The sequence below is a fragment of the Aotus nancymaae genome, unplaced genomic scaffold (assembly GCF_030222135.1).
Source record: "Aotus nancymaae isolate 86718 unplaced genomic scaffold, 86718_ANA_hifiasm-v0.15.2.pri h1tg000040l, whole genome shotgun sequence".
Classification (NCBI taxonomy): Eukaryota; Metazoa; Chordata; class Mammalia; order Primates; family Aotidae; genus Aotus; species Aotus nancymaae.
Window position 1 is genome coordinate 96,860,803 of NW_026988454.1, and position 14,069 is coordinate 96,874,871.

The 14,069-nt window shown below is 32.3% G+C and overlaps 1 protein-coding gene across 1 annotated transcript in view; it reads right to left on the reverse strand.

Annotated features, from left to right (window-relative positions):
- ADGRB3 (adhesion G protein-coupled receptor B3) overlaps positions 1–14,069 on the reverse strand; it is a 751,340-nt gene that overhangs the window by 51,089 nt on the left and 686,182 nt on the right. Inside the window, exons 20-24 of the mRNA XM_064360929.1 lie at positions 12,541–12,691; positions 10,507–10,576; positions 7,986–8,052; positions 5,567–5,652; positions 2–100 (exon numbers count right to left, since the gene is read on the reverse strand). Of these exons, the coding sequence (XP_064216999.1) occupies positions 2–100; positions 5,567–5,652; positions 7,986–8,052; positions 10,507–10,576; positions 12,541–12,691 (473 nt within the window). The remainder of the gene's footprint in view (position 1; positions 101–5,566; positions 5,653–7,985; positions 8,053–10,506; positions 10,577–12,540; positions 12,692–14,069) is intronic.

Consider the following 14,069-nt stretch of genomic DNA (forward strand, 5'->3'; position numbering starts at 1 on the left):
CATGGCATTACTGGCGGTGGTGGCTGACAAAGCTGTTGTTGAAACTACTCCACACTTGGCACATTTGAGCGTCAAACCGCTATGAGGCTCACTCATCTGACTGCAAACAAACAGAACACCCACAAAAAGAACAAAATATTGAATTGTCACCAAAAAAAGTTGCTGCTGCAAGTTAGCTTTTAAATACGATTTCATGCAGAAAAGTATATTTATCAAAAATGAATGCTCTAGGTTGTTGTAAAGATGCATTTATACTACAAATTATCTTTGTAACATTTACCTTTTAACATGGGCCTTTGCTGCATGCAAAACATGTCCATCATCACACCATAAATGGCCCTTGTGTCTATTGATCAAAGTTGCTCAATACACTGAGTTAAACATAAGCATGTGCTTCTGTAGACACGCAGTGAAAACCCTTTATTCAGACCCTTAATAATCAAACATGTGGGGACTCCTAGCTCTGAGGATGTTCATTGTTAATTGCAGAAGGCACATATATCTGTGGAAACCTTCTGAAATGTAAATAATTATCTCAGAAGTCCAACATGGCAAGAAATGGATTTTAGGAGTCTTCAATTATTTGGTGAAGGTGTAGTCTTGTTCTCAACAGATTCTCAACAGATACTATATTCTTATAATATCAATGTATTGTCCATATTTTAGGATGATCTGAATATAGGGGCTAATGAAATTTGATGAAATATTAGTTGATAATAAAAGAGTGATAGCTTTCTGCTTTAATAGAACACATTTGTTAGAACTTAACACAATTGTTAAGTTCAAAATATTATTTCTGAACATTTGTCATAGACTCCAACCTCCTAGCATTTAAATGGATATTCTGTTCTAGAGGATTTTGTAAGTAAATTCAGATTCAAACAATTCATACTCCATTTAGTACATTATAGAAGCAACGTCACATTAAATTAGAAAACTTTATACACATTTTGCTTTAGAAAAGGGTACCTTGAAAATTACAGATTTATTAGAACCTTTTAGGAAAAACCAAAGAGAAATTACTTGAATTAGATTCCAAACACGTTGGAATAATACTCTGCGGTGTGCATAGTCCATTCGTTCGTGGTGTTGATGTCTAAAATGATTACTTTGTAGGTTTTCTTAAAGAATCTTATAATGGAGTTGCATTACTAGGTGCATAAGAAAAGTGGCAGAAGAGAGAAAGTTGTAAGATGCTCATAATTTAGAATCTCTGGTTTATTTTAAATAAGTGTACTCATTTGTAAATAGTGCTGATACGAGATAATAAATGTGAAAGTTATTAAGTAAGTAGATTGATCAGCAGATCCTATGAGAAAAATCAAAGCTTTCAGAAATGGGTGTGGGGTGGGGAATATGACACTAAATCCTTCACTTTACTGATCCAGCCCAGGGCATATGTACTAGCCAAATGTGTCCAAACTTTTCAAAATAATATGTAGGCATTAGTCTATCCAGTTTAGTTTAGGAATGCCTCAATAGACATGCTGATGTGTACATCCCAAAAGAGTACATAGGCTAAAATTCTCCACAGTAGCTGCACATCAGCTATCTATCTGACCCCAACCACAAAGACTCTAATTTGATATGGCTTAGGCATCTGCCTTTTTTAAAGCTCCATAAATTATCCTGATGAACAAACAGGAACAAGTACCATTGCTCTAACTAAACATTTGAATTTCTTTAATCTTGTTAAATCTGATCAGATTAATATGAAAAAGGCATGGGTTAGTTATATATTGTCTCCTTTATCACAGAAGATAGGCTGTATGGTGTTTATGATGGAGCTGTCTTTCTTAATCTAAGAATATGTTGCCTCTAGGCTCTAAAACAAGATTGAAAAACAAATATTACCAAAAAATAATTTTAAGTACATGGTGTAAGTATTTTAGTCCTGAAAAGTGTGATTTAATCTAAGTATGGGCTTGTCTGAAAATAAATTTTAAGCCATTATTTAAAATGCTTATTTGTCTTAATTTAAGATTTATTTGAGCCCAACTAAAAGATCTATGTCTGTTTCCCTTAGTCAGGGCTAACTGTTGAAAACTATGCTTGATGTTAACTGGTTGGACACCTTTGGCATTCTGTTACTGGATGTGCATGAAGTAGAATAAAGATCAGTTACCTAGAGACATGTAATGTTTTTTCCTAGTTTATGTGACCACTAGAGAAATTAATATAATATGAAGAACACATAGTCTAGATGCTAAATTGAATTGCTGCATTGAAAAATAAGATCTTGTTTCTTTATTGTAGAAGAAATATGCATTTATATAATTATAAGTTCAAAGAGTAAAAAAATGAGTTGTCCATACATTTAAATTTAACCAATATGTCCACCAGGGCACCAGGAGAGGATCATATTATAGAACCAAAGTTACATTAAATAGAAAAACTTTACACACATTACTCTTCAGATAGTTCTGTCTACTCCAGTTATTACTGTGGATCTTAAAATCTACAGGTTCTAGTTCCCATCACCATGTATTTTTTCTCTCTAAAGAAAAAAAATGTCTGACTGATTTATTGTTAATAACATAAAATATTCCCTGTAAAGGAAATGTACCAGCCTCCCTTTTAAAAAATCACATGAAATTTGTAAAGAGGACTAGTAAGTCAGTTTCCTTAGCTTCAGGTAGATAAGACAAAGAAGTTTAAGACAGTAAATAAGAAAGTTCTACTGCAGAAAAATAGAGAAACATAAATTTTCTGCTTAAGATGTTCTAAAAATTTACATGCCATTTTTATCCTGATTTTATTCTTCTAATTATCATTTTATATAAGATGTGTTGTTATTTGCAATAACTTCCTTCTTGGTAAACTAATGGGTACTAGGCTTAAAACCTGAGTATGAAATAATCTGTCCAACAAACCCCTGTGACCCAAGTTTATCTTGTACTCTTGAACTTAAAATAGAAGTTAAAAAAAAAGAAAAAATTTCTGTAGAAAAAATATTAATACAGTTTGGGTCTTATAAAACTTGTTAAACTATTGTATTATTAATTATTAATTAATTCCTTTACAAATATTTATTGAGCACAAACTATATGCTTGACTGTTTTTAACAACTGATTATGAAAAGAAGAAAGGGATCAAAGAAACAGAAAAAATGAGAGAAGGAACATCTTGGTACAATATTTGGTTTTAAATAACAACCTAGAATGCTTGATATATGTGTATATTCAAATAAGCTGTAATGATTTTTACAAATAGGAAGGTGAGTTGTCAAATCGACCAGTTAGCTTTCTGCTTAATCTTTCTTTAGTTAATTTTGATTATTTGTTCTTCACTGGGGACTGTTCTTCACTGTCCTCACAACTTCTCTGTGAACTAAATTTATTCAAACCTCTATAGCTTCCAAAAATTTCCTTCAGTCACGCTTTGGAATGGAGTACAAATTTTAATCTATATTTCCTTAAGCTAAAATAGTACTTCATATTAGAAATATATTTTGAAAACCTAAAGAAATTAATTTGTTACTAGTTCTTTTTTGCTCTGGACAGTAACCAACATTCTGTTTTTATAACATAAATTAACATTCCTGCTTCTCTAGCAGTGGCCTTTGAACCAGAAAAACACTGACTCAGTTTTTGCCAATGAAACATATGTAACTTCTTCTAAGAATATGCTTAGAATAAGAGGTTTTAAAATTATAATTTAGTTGTTAATATGTAGATTGAAATGGATAATTTCTAAATTCATGATTGACACTATGTCATTTCTTCTAAACCTATATGATCTCTTATAAAGAGCTATAAATTAAACTGGGCTTTATACATAAAATAAATAAGAAGAAATACTGACAATGAATGTAATAAATTCTCAGCATCATATTCATTTAGATGATATCATCTCTTTTTTTGACCTTCATGTCATGGATGGCGGGATCATAGGCTCTTGGTTGATAGTTAGAGACCTGTGAAAACAATCTAATCTGTTCAGGTTGGCTCCTCATAAGAGCAGCCATTGTTGAGTGAATGCTCTTGTGCTAAATACTGTAATGTGTGCTTTATATACATTATATTCTCATATACTCTATGAGGCAGGAGTTATTCTCCCCATTTAAAGATGAGGAGACTGAGTTGCAAAAAGTAACATGCCCAAAGGCACATAGACACAGCTAGTAAATTGCAGAGCTGAATATAAAGCATGGCTTTGTTTGACTTCAAAGTTTTATCTTAACCACTAAAGGGTCCCATTTTGTTGTTGATGTAGTTTAAATTATATAACTTTATACTACTAGCAGCAGAACTGACTTTCTATCCCAGTACTCAGTCTGATCAGTATATGCTTACATGATTAATTAATTTGGACAGAAATGTCCAGATATTTTTTACTTACTCCAATTCCCACCACATGTGGCATAATAACAAGAGTAATTGTGTGAAAATTTTGTGTTTAAAGTATCTAGAAAGCTGTGTCTGTACTACGTTCAAATCTGCATATTTAAGGATGTTATAGAAACTCATCTGTAGTGAAAAAAATCTCTAAATTAGAGAATGATCTTCCCTCAGGAAGAAACTTCAGTGATTTTTAATTACACTATTGTATGTCTAATGTTTAATATAAATGATATCAAGTTTTTATATTGAAACCATTAAATTTAGTCTTTTGCTAGGGAAAAGAAATACATTATCTTATATTAATCATTACACAGGTTATAAAAACACAATGGACTTAAAATTTTCACAAGTGATCAATTACTATGACTATTAAGTAATATAAATTATGGAAGAAAATATGATATGGGTAAGTTTTGAATGAGGGTATAGTTCAATGGAAAGGAGAAAGCTGTAAACTTTTTATAAGGCAAGACAAAGAAAAAAATCAAAGGCATTAACAATTCATTCAAGTGTCAACAAATTTATATGATAAAGCATAATGTAACCTTAAAAAGCTACTATCAATCTATATATGAGATATTACTGTCATTAGATATATATAATATATAATGTCAGATATTTATAAAATTTAGAAAAGCATCTCTCGATTTTACTATTATCATATATGAGGTTAAAGTATGAAAATTATGAATAACTTTTTAGCCAGTTAGACTAAAAATGTCATAAGGAATGAAAATATAAGACAAAAATAGTGCTTGATAAGTGGAGAAGATTTTCTCCTGATATATACAATTAGTCAAAGAAAATATAGTATTTTTCCCTGTTTAGGTTTGCTTGTCCTGATTCTGTTCTGTCACATACCAACACTGTGTTCAATTTACCTCCTGTTCTTTATCATCAAAACCCAGAAGGATCTGGAAACCCTTACCTAATGACAACTGTTGTAAGTCTAGCCTTAACATTTAATGTTCCTTTCTGACAAGCAGGTAATATGCACAAATAAACTCCAATTTTCTTAATGGTCTGTCACAGTATTTTTAGATTTGTGGTCATATTACTTAAAAATAGCACACTGGAAACTTTTATATGGCAGAATCTATCAGACACACTAGTAAATCAATAACAAAATTCAACGCACAGTCAAACGTAGTCAGTGATGGTCTGAAATTGGAGTATGGGATTCACTGGTAAATAACCTTCAAAATCTACCAATTGCAGCTTACCCGGCTCTGTGTTTGAGCTTTTTATCTAGGATTCCATCTCTGGAAACAAGTTTATTAAATACCAAAATGCCAATCACCATGTTGACCTGTCAAACAGAAACAAAGTTGACCTTTCAATGATAGTGAAGGGAATCAGGTCCCTGTTTCTCCTGAAAATCCTGTTTTATCAGTTTATAGCCACCGTATCAGTAGTAGTGGTATGAGGCACTTCTTAAACATTTTATAAGTGCACAGAGGCATACGGAACAATTTAACAGCGGTGTGCTACTTTAAAGTTGTAAAGTACATTAAGTTCATTTAATTTCCATGCTTGGCAGTTAACGCTGGGGAAATTAACCTTTAATTGCCTGACTTTTAAGTGGTACCATACTATGACAATCTGGCATTCTTTTGTCTGAGTCAACCCTGAATAAAATTATTTGGCTAAATGAGTATTACCCTATGCCCGAGAGCCAGGAGATTCTGAATCTTAGAGTATGAGGCTAGGGTGAGCCCTGGCAGCAAAAGGTGCTGATGATTTGTCATTATTCCCAGCATGGAGGACAGAATGCCTAAATTCCTCATGCCGTGTGGTCATTCTCTTCTGTGGAAGGGAAGCATTTTGATGTACCATGCTCTTCTAGGCAGAAAGGAAAGCCTGTTCAATTCACTGGAATCTTTTATGCAATGGACACTAGTGCCAATTCTTAAAATATGCTCTAGTGTACAGTTTTATCATTTTCTAAGAAGACTTTCTTACTGTCACTTAAAAGGTCTTTTGCATAATAAATGAAAGAAATCACACATATTTTTCCTTTTTCATGTAAAACTGTAAAAAGCTGCATAGATGTCTGTTTGTAGCACCTTATGATGAGCTCCCACAGTTCTCTCATCTACCAACACTTTCTGATCAAGGAATCCAGTCCAATGAGTAAACCAAGATAATAATGAAAAATATTTTCTTCTTTTTGCCTTTCTTGCCTCTTTTCAATCTTGGTGTAACCCTGCCCTGCTGCCAATGAAGATGGTGAATACAAAGCTAAAATGTGTTCAATTGCTGATGTAGGAAGATGCAAAACATACCTATTAAGTGGGGAGGAGTCATTCTTCATAGTTTCCTGACAAGATACCATTTAATCAAGAGAATACTTATTCATTTCTGTATCTATCATTATTTAAACTCAGAGAAAAAGTATATTATTCTATGGATTCTATTAATCCACAACTTAATCATAAGGGAATTTGTCACCCCTCAAAAGACCATACTTTGGTGTTTCAATTATATACATAGTCTGTTTCTTCATTTTAGTGTTATATGAGTATTAACCTAGAAGCTTAGGGAAATAATTCAGTTGATTAAATAAAAATTCAGTACAGCAGACAAAACAGTATCTAATAGTTCTGATTTCCCTGTGCTCTAAGATTCATGCCTTGATTTTATTTTTCTTGTGAACCATAGACAGTTTCTGCTCCCTGTGACAGCTTAGTGGAGGGGGAACAAACTTAAAGGAAGAAAAAAGTCACATATCAGAGTTAGTAATGTCACTCGCTTCCAATTTTTTGAATGAATCATTTAAGAAACAAAAAAGATTAACTTTCCAATTAGAAATATAGTTGCACAGAAATATGAACATTTGTATTTAATTTAGACTATGTCTTTCCTCCCTTTTCTTCAAAGAGTTACTGGGCAAGAAAGATTTGTAATCAATAAATCCAAAAGGAGAAAGAAAAAGGCAAATTGGAAGGAAGTATTATACATTACCATAGTTTAAATTTTTAAACAATTATTTTGTGGTTTCAAAAGAGAAAATCCTTATCTATAACATATGGAAGTGATTCTTAAACAGGGGTGATTTTGACCCCCAGGGACCACTGGGAAAATGTCTGAAGAAGAAGTTTTTGAGTGTTATGACTAGAGGGTACTACTTTGTATGTAGTAGGTAGAGAAGAGGGATGCTGCTGAACCTGCTAAAACACACAAGACAGCCTCTGCAACAGACAAACATATGCTTCAAAATGTCAGTATCACTGAGGTTGAGAATACATTTCTTTTAGATCTTTGATAGGGGCAGCCTTGAAGAGATTTCCTATTAATAACCATATGGATTTTATAGAATAAAGGTGAAATTATGGTAAATAATGAGATTCTATGCATTAAAGAGGAAGAATTCATTAAAACTTACTCAAATTTCTTCACAAATCTGAAATTACTGTAAGAGAAATATCAAACTCCCAGTTTAACACTCTTCAGTATTCAAAATAAGAATATTTTAGAATCATAAAAGACTGAATAACAATTGATATTCAATCAGAGTAATAGACCATTGAACTTTAAAATTAATTTTTACACAAGAACTACATGATCAAAACTGCCACTCTAATTGAACTCAAGTAGTCTTTTTTTGCTAAGAAAACAAAATAAGTTGATTTTGATGTTTACCAGGACAACAGCGGCTGCAGGTCCCACAAAAGCATAGAGTAGTCCTCCTTCAAGAGAGAGCCAGCAGCTGAAAATCACATTAGATAAGAACTAACAAAAATTAGTGACAAGTATTAGACCACTAAAGTATGATACACACAACTTAGATTATACATTTAGCCTTGGGATTTTGGCACATGTTAAAGGTTTGTAATAAAAAAAATACATAAACGATGTAGAAAAAAACTAGAATTAGATAATTTCTTGAGTAAGAACTACTATGTATGTCTAACTGAAAACAAAGTTTTATTATAAGGTCTTACTTTCAGGCAGTTGATACATTTTAGACAAATTACTCTTGCAGTGAGATTTCAATATTTACTCTCATTACAAAGGTGAGTATTATTTAAATTTTATAAAATGCTGCTTTATATCCATTATGGAGTTTTTCGAATGTACTTTAGAGCAAGAACAGTGTGTTTTTTAGAGGAGTGTTACACGTGCCATTTACCTGCTTTTCCTCGAGGCTATTGAAATATTGGGAGAAATTGGTTTAAAAGCCATCATTGCAGGGAATGGATAAGCCACATTTGCATGCTATTTTCCTTCTAATTTTACTTTTTCACCAAAATACTAAGAAAGTTCCCTAAGGATAAGCTTTTGAATAAAAATAAGTGCAGCTGTGTTTGTTTCAATGACTAAATTCACCAGGAGATGTAGGTTTGCATTGATCAAGACATGATAATTCATTTGGGGAGAAACAGTATTTCACAGCAAAGGGAAATGCAGAGGGAATGGGGGTGACACTGGAGGCTTTGCAGGGTGGCACATCTACCCATGCAGACTCCAGGAAAGTGAAAATGAAGGACATGTGAGGGGCTGCTAATGCAAAGAGTCATTCCCACCATTTCTAGCACTTGTCTTTTGACATTTGACCCTTTCACTATTTCTTCTCAGTCCACAGAATCAGAATGCTGCCTTCAAACATAATAGCAATAAATGGTAGCTGCTCTATATTGATTATGATGTTGGTTACATGACTTATGTATTTCTCAAAACTCACAGAACTGTACATATAATAGAGTGGATGCTACTCTATGTAAATTATGTCTTAAACATATTTACCTAGTAATTATATATGTACACACAGAAATGCTATATCAGCATATATATATATATACACACACACACACACACAAATATGTGTATGTATATTCAAATTATGCATTTAGTTATTGCTCCTTGACATAACAGTAGAAAGATAAAAATGTACTTTCTACTTTGAGGTGGATAATTTAATATATATATTTTTAAAATATACCTGGAGAAAAAAACCTTAGTCTGACAGAACACTTTAGACTTTGTCTCTAAGACTGCCAGTAATCTTCAAACTGAGATTTAGTATATCTTTCAATATATACTAATAGAGATTGGGTATATCTTTTATTTTTTTCCCTAGGGGTTTATACTGTTATAAAACTTTACAGTTATAAAATAAACGCATTACTTACTGTATTGTATTGGACTTTAATTATGAACTCTTTGAAAGTAGGAGCCATAATATATATAATCTTATTCTCATATTCCCAACGTAGTGACTTTCCAAAAATAGATTTATAACAAGTTATGCTATTGTAAAAAGTAATAACTTAAGGTGATAGTGCTGTAGTATCAGAATTTTAAACAATAATATAGATTTCATTAAAAATGCTCTGATGGGAGCTCTTTAAATTTTGCAGAAGTTTCTTTAGAATAAACAGGTGAAATGATATCTCTCAGTATGTTCACAATTTGTATGAACCTACCAGAGGGCCTAATTAGCAGTGATTCCTACCTCAAACCCAAGACAATTAAACAGAACATCGTGCTTTAAAATACATGCTTTCAATAAGATGCACATCTCTTTCTCCACTTCTTAATTGCCTCCTCAACTTGGAAGTAGATAAAATAAAACATGAAAGTGCATTGTTTAGATTTAAAATGTTACACTTTACTACAAATTCTCTCATAGAATTTATCAGCACTACAGCTATAAACTGAGCTGATATCATATACCTTTTTCTCCCTTTTAATTTCTTCCATAGTCCAAGTATTTTCCAATGTGAAATCTATTGGTTCCCTTGATCTATAACTTTTAGTATGCATTACCCTAACATAGCAACAAAACTTGAACTAACATGACAAAACTTGGTGTAAATAACAATATACATTATCATTAATGGAATTAGAAGCTCATAGCAGAATCACATTCTAAAAAGTAAAGATGTCAGACTTATTTGAGATAGAGCATGCACAATAGATGTTGAAATATTTTAAAAGCCAAATACATTGGTCTTATTAAGAAATGGGAAATTAAAACAAAGATTCTGAACAGTGCCACAACATTTATTTCTTAACCTTTGTGCATTAAGCTACCTTGTTTTATTCCTTACAAATGCATTTTAATGATTCCATGATAAAATGCAAGCTATCAGCAGTGCCAATCAAGACTCTGATGATTTGTTAAATCATAAACATGATTTATCACTGTGGATGGACTTACTAGTGATCAGTGCCATATCCTTTTGTTCTGGTGAAGCCTACTGATGTGGCCACTACTAATGCCGGTAAACCTGCAAGAAAAGCAATGTCACACATTCATGTTCAGCTATAACCACTATGCATAATGGCTCAAGAAAAGTCAGAACAAACTCCAGATTATTAAATCAGAGCAACTATCTTTGGATAGTTCACAAGGTACGTTTCTATTACAAAATTTCTTTCAAGTTGAAAAATATGAGAGAGGTGCCTGAGCTTTTAACTTACTGCACTTCTCTGATGTTGCTAGGTTACCACCACATTTGACATGGGTTTAAATGGAAGTAATAGCAGAGATTTAGTACATCTTTCAAGTTATTTTTTCCCTAGGGGTTTACACTGTTACAAAGGAAATTTATAGTTATAAAATCAGAATGGTAAAAACTGGATGTTCTGGTGTGATGTAATATCAGAGAAGTGGAACATTCCATTGGCCACATATTGATCCACATCAAGCTGTACTTACAATAAGATGGAAAAAACATATATCTCATCAGTTAACATTTTCTTTAAAATTTGCTTATAATAACAAGAATGTAGAAATATGAAATTCAATTACCAACATACTTGCACCGATTCTGAGCTAGCATCTTCTTTTAGTTTATGTGAATTACACAATTACAAGTTCCATGGAAACTCCCTATGTTTTGGTAGATCTAATCTATGCTGTTTAAACTTTTTTTTTTAAAATTTTGGTTAGGCCTTCTTTTCAGGAAGATCATGTTTGCCTTTTCTGGCTGAAAAATCCATCATCTAATCATCTTCTTGTATCTCCTCTGCCCATCTTCTTTCTTACTATAATTTCACACACTTCTTGCTATTCTCTTTCCTCTGTGAGCCTTCTCTAGTGACATCACATTCCTTCATGAGATTTAATGACAAGAACTATGGAAAACATTTCAGAGGGACACATCATAGCTTTAAACAAATATTGGTTTTATATATATATGTATCAACAAATGACATGTGTGAAGGAAGACGAAGAGGAGAAACATATATATATATATATATATATATATATATGTTTCTCCAGGCTAATCTCAAACTCCTGTGCTCAGGCAGTCCACCCACCTTGGCCTCTCAGAGTGCTAGGATTACAGACATGAGCTACCATGCCTGGCCTACTCTTCAACTTCTTATTAACTGCTTTTCCATTTGTCTGTGCAGAAAGTCCTTATATATTAGACATAATAGACCTTGCTGAAACCTAATGAATAATATGTAAGTGTTCTTGATAATATTTTTCCAGTCTAAATTATTCTGGCATTGTTATAAGTACACTTATTTGTAATTTCCCAGTTTCCTTCTAGCATCCTATATGTCAGTCTTCTAATACAGTAGATATTATTGTATATTTGGGCCTTTTCTAAAAGCAGCTTCTTAAATTAACTAGGCTATCATTACAATTGGCCCTATAATATAGATCTTTCAGATGTCCATGTCATAAGTCAATTTGAGAGAAACTTCTTAATAAACACAAGTAAAGAAACAATTCTCAGTCTGTCAGCAATTCTAGGTTTCTACTTTTGAGGACTACATCGACTAGCTGTGAGGTTTCATTAATTCTCTAAATGATGTTCTCCCTGTGAAATGAATAGCTGTATTCTTTAATTGTTTTGAGATTTCTTGGAATGAAATGCTCTAAGTTTCCTGGTGGGAGTACATACATTCGGCTCTGAAAATTTTAAGATATTTTGCACTTTCAGACAATATTAACAGAAAGCACTGTTTTTCTGTATGTAGGTATCTCAGGTCTCATCTCACACTCTGTCGGCACTATTGAGTGTTAACTGACTAGCTACATGAGCATTCAATACTTGCTTCCTTTTAAAGTTCCAAATGGCCAATGAATATTCAAAATTGACAAGCTCATGTATTTTCACTTCCATAGATGAAATTAGACAAAAGTAGCCTGTGTCTAATCACTCCTGAACTGCTTTGTAATATGTGTTCAAAGTCATTTAGAGAAGAGCACAAAAAGGTATATTAATATGCTTACCCCATCCAAGGCACAAAAAGCGTTTTCTTATAAGCCGTGTCCTAATTTTTCCAGTTACAGCCATATATGATTGCCACGCCTCAGTCAAAACCCAACAGAATGAAGCCAGGAAGAAAAAGTGCAAAAATGCAGTGGTGGTTGTGCAGATACTCTGTGGAAACAAACAAAAGGACTCACACTGAACCTGGAAGAGGGACAATCACATGTTCTGAAGAGGATTGTTAATCTTTGATTCATTGCTTTTATTTCAAATATCTACTTCTCCTCAGTGACAAGAATAATTATTTATAGAAATTATAAACCCTGTAGCCTTCATGCTATATACAATATTTATAATGGAAAAAATATATGTTTAATTCCATTTTTGGGCTTAATTTTTTGTGTGAAGAACCCCGAATGTAAATTTGAGCTCAAGGGAGATTAAAATTACTGTTTTACTTGAATTTTTTAAGTATAATTATGAAAATGCTCTTAATCGTTTTGGCTACATTCTTTATTTTTCCCTTTTAACAGATAATCTTTCTTTGTTGTTTTATCTGTGTTGTTAAAATTATATCTGCAAATGTAACAGACTTTCAAAAGAAAAAATTAGTTTGCTCTTATATTTGCATGATATTCAAGGTATAACAGCAAAGAACAATGAGGTTTGGCTAACAACATAGTTCAAAAATAACATATGTATTTTAAAGTAATTAACACAATGCTTCTATGGTATTACTTTGCAATGTGAGTCCTAATGAAATAATTTTGAAAAGTTAACCAAGTCACTGGCAGTACACAGCTATGATTTTATAGATATTTTTCTTCATGTAGCTTAATCACCTTGAATGTGCTGATCCTTAGTTTTAACTCATTGGCAAAAAATCAGTAGCTTCATTTTGGTGAAGGTTGTTACTTACTTTACTGTTATAATTTCTTTATAAATCTTGTTGAAATGCAAGTCTTTATAAACCAGAACCAGTAACAGAGCTAATTTGTTCCTTTGCCAGTCATTCTCAATCTTACTGTTTTTAAAAATTGAAAATGGCAAAACAGACAGTAGAACTAAAAAAAACCTAAAAAACCCAATACAAAGAAATGAAACTATAATCCATATCTTCTCATCTCTACCACCATCCACTGCTAATGCAGAATATCTTATTAGAATTTTTTGGCCCAAATTATTCATATTATTTGTTTATTTTGTTAAATTTCACCAGATGTTAACTTAGTTTTCCAGTTCTTCTTATCCTATAAAAAGCATGTTTATCTTTTAGCATGTTTATCTCAGCAGGTTGTGTAAATGATGAGAGATAATGTTAAGAGGCTGAGGAGTACTGTGCTAGGTATATAGCAAGTGTCCAACCAAATATGACTGTTATCATTAATATTTAGTACTTGTTTCTGCTTATAAAGATGATAAAATCATGGATTTCTTGAAGACTTCCTCATAGTTCTATCTAGTCTCAAGTATAATGCAGTAGTAGCTTTAACCAATTGTAATTCCTCCTATTCTTGACACATTGAGACTTTTATTTTTTCCAATTTAT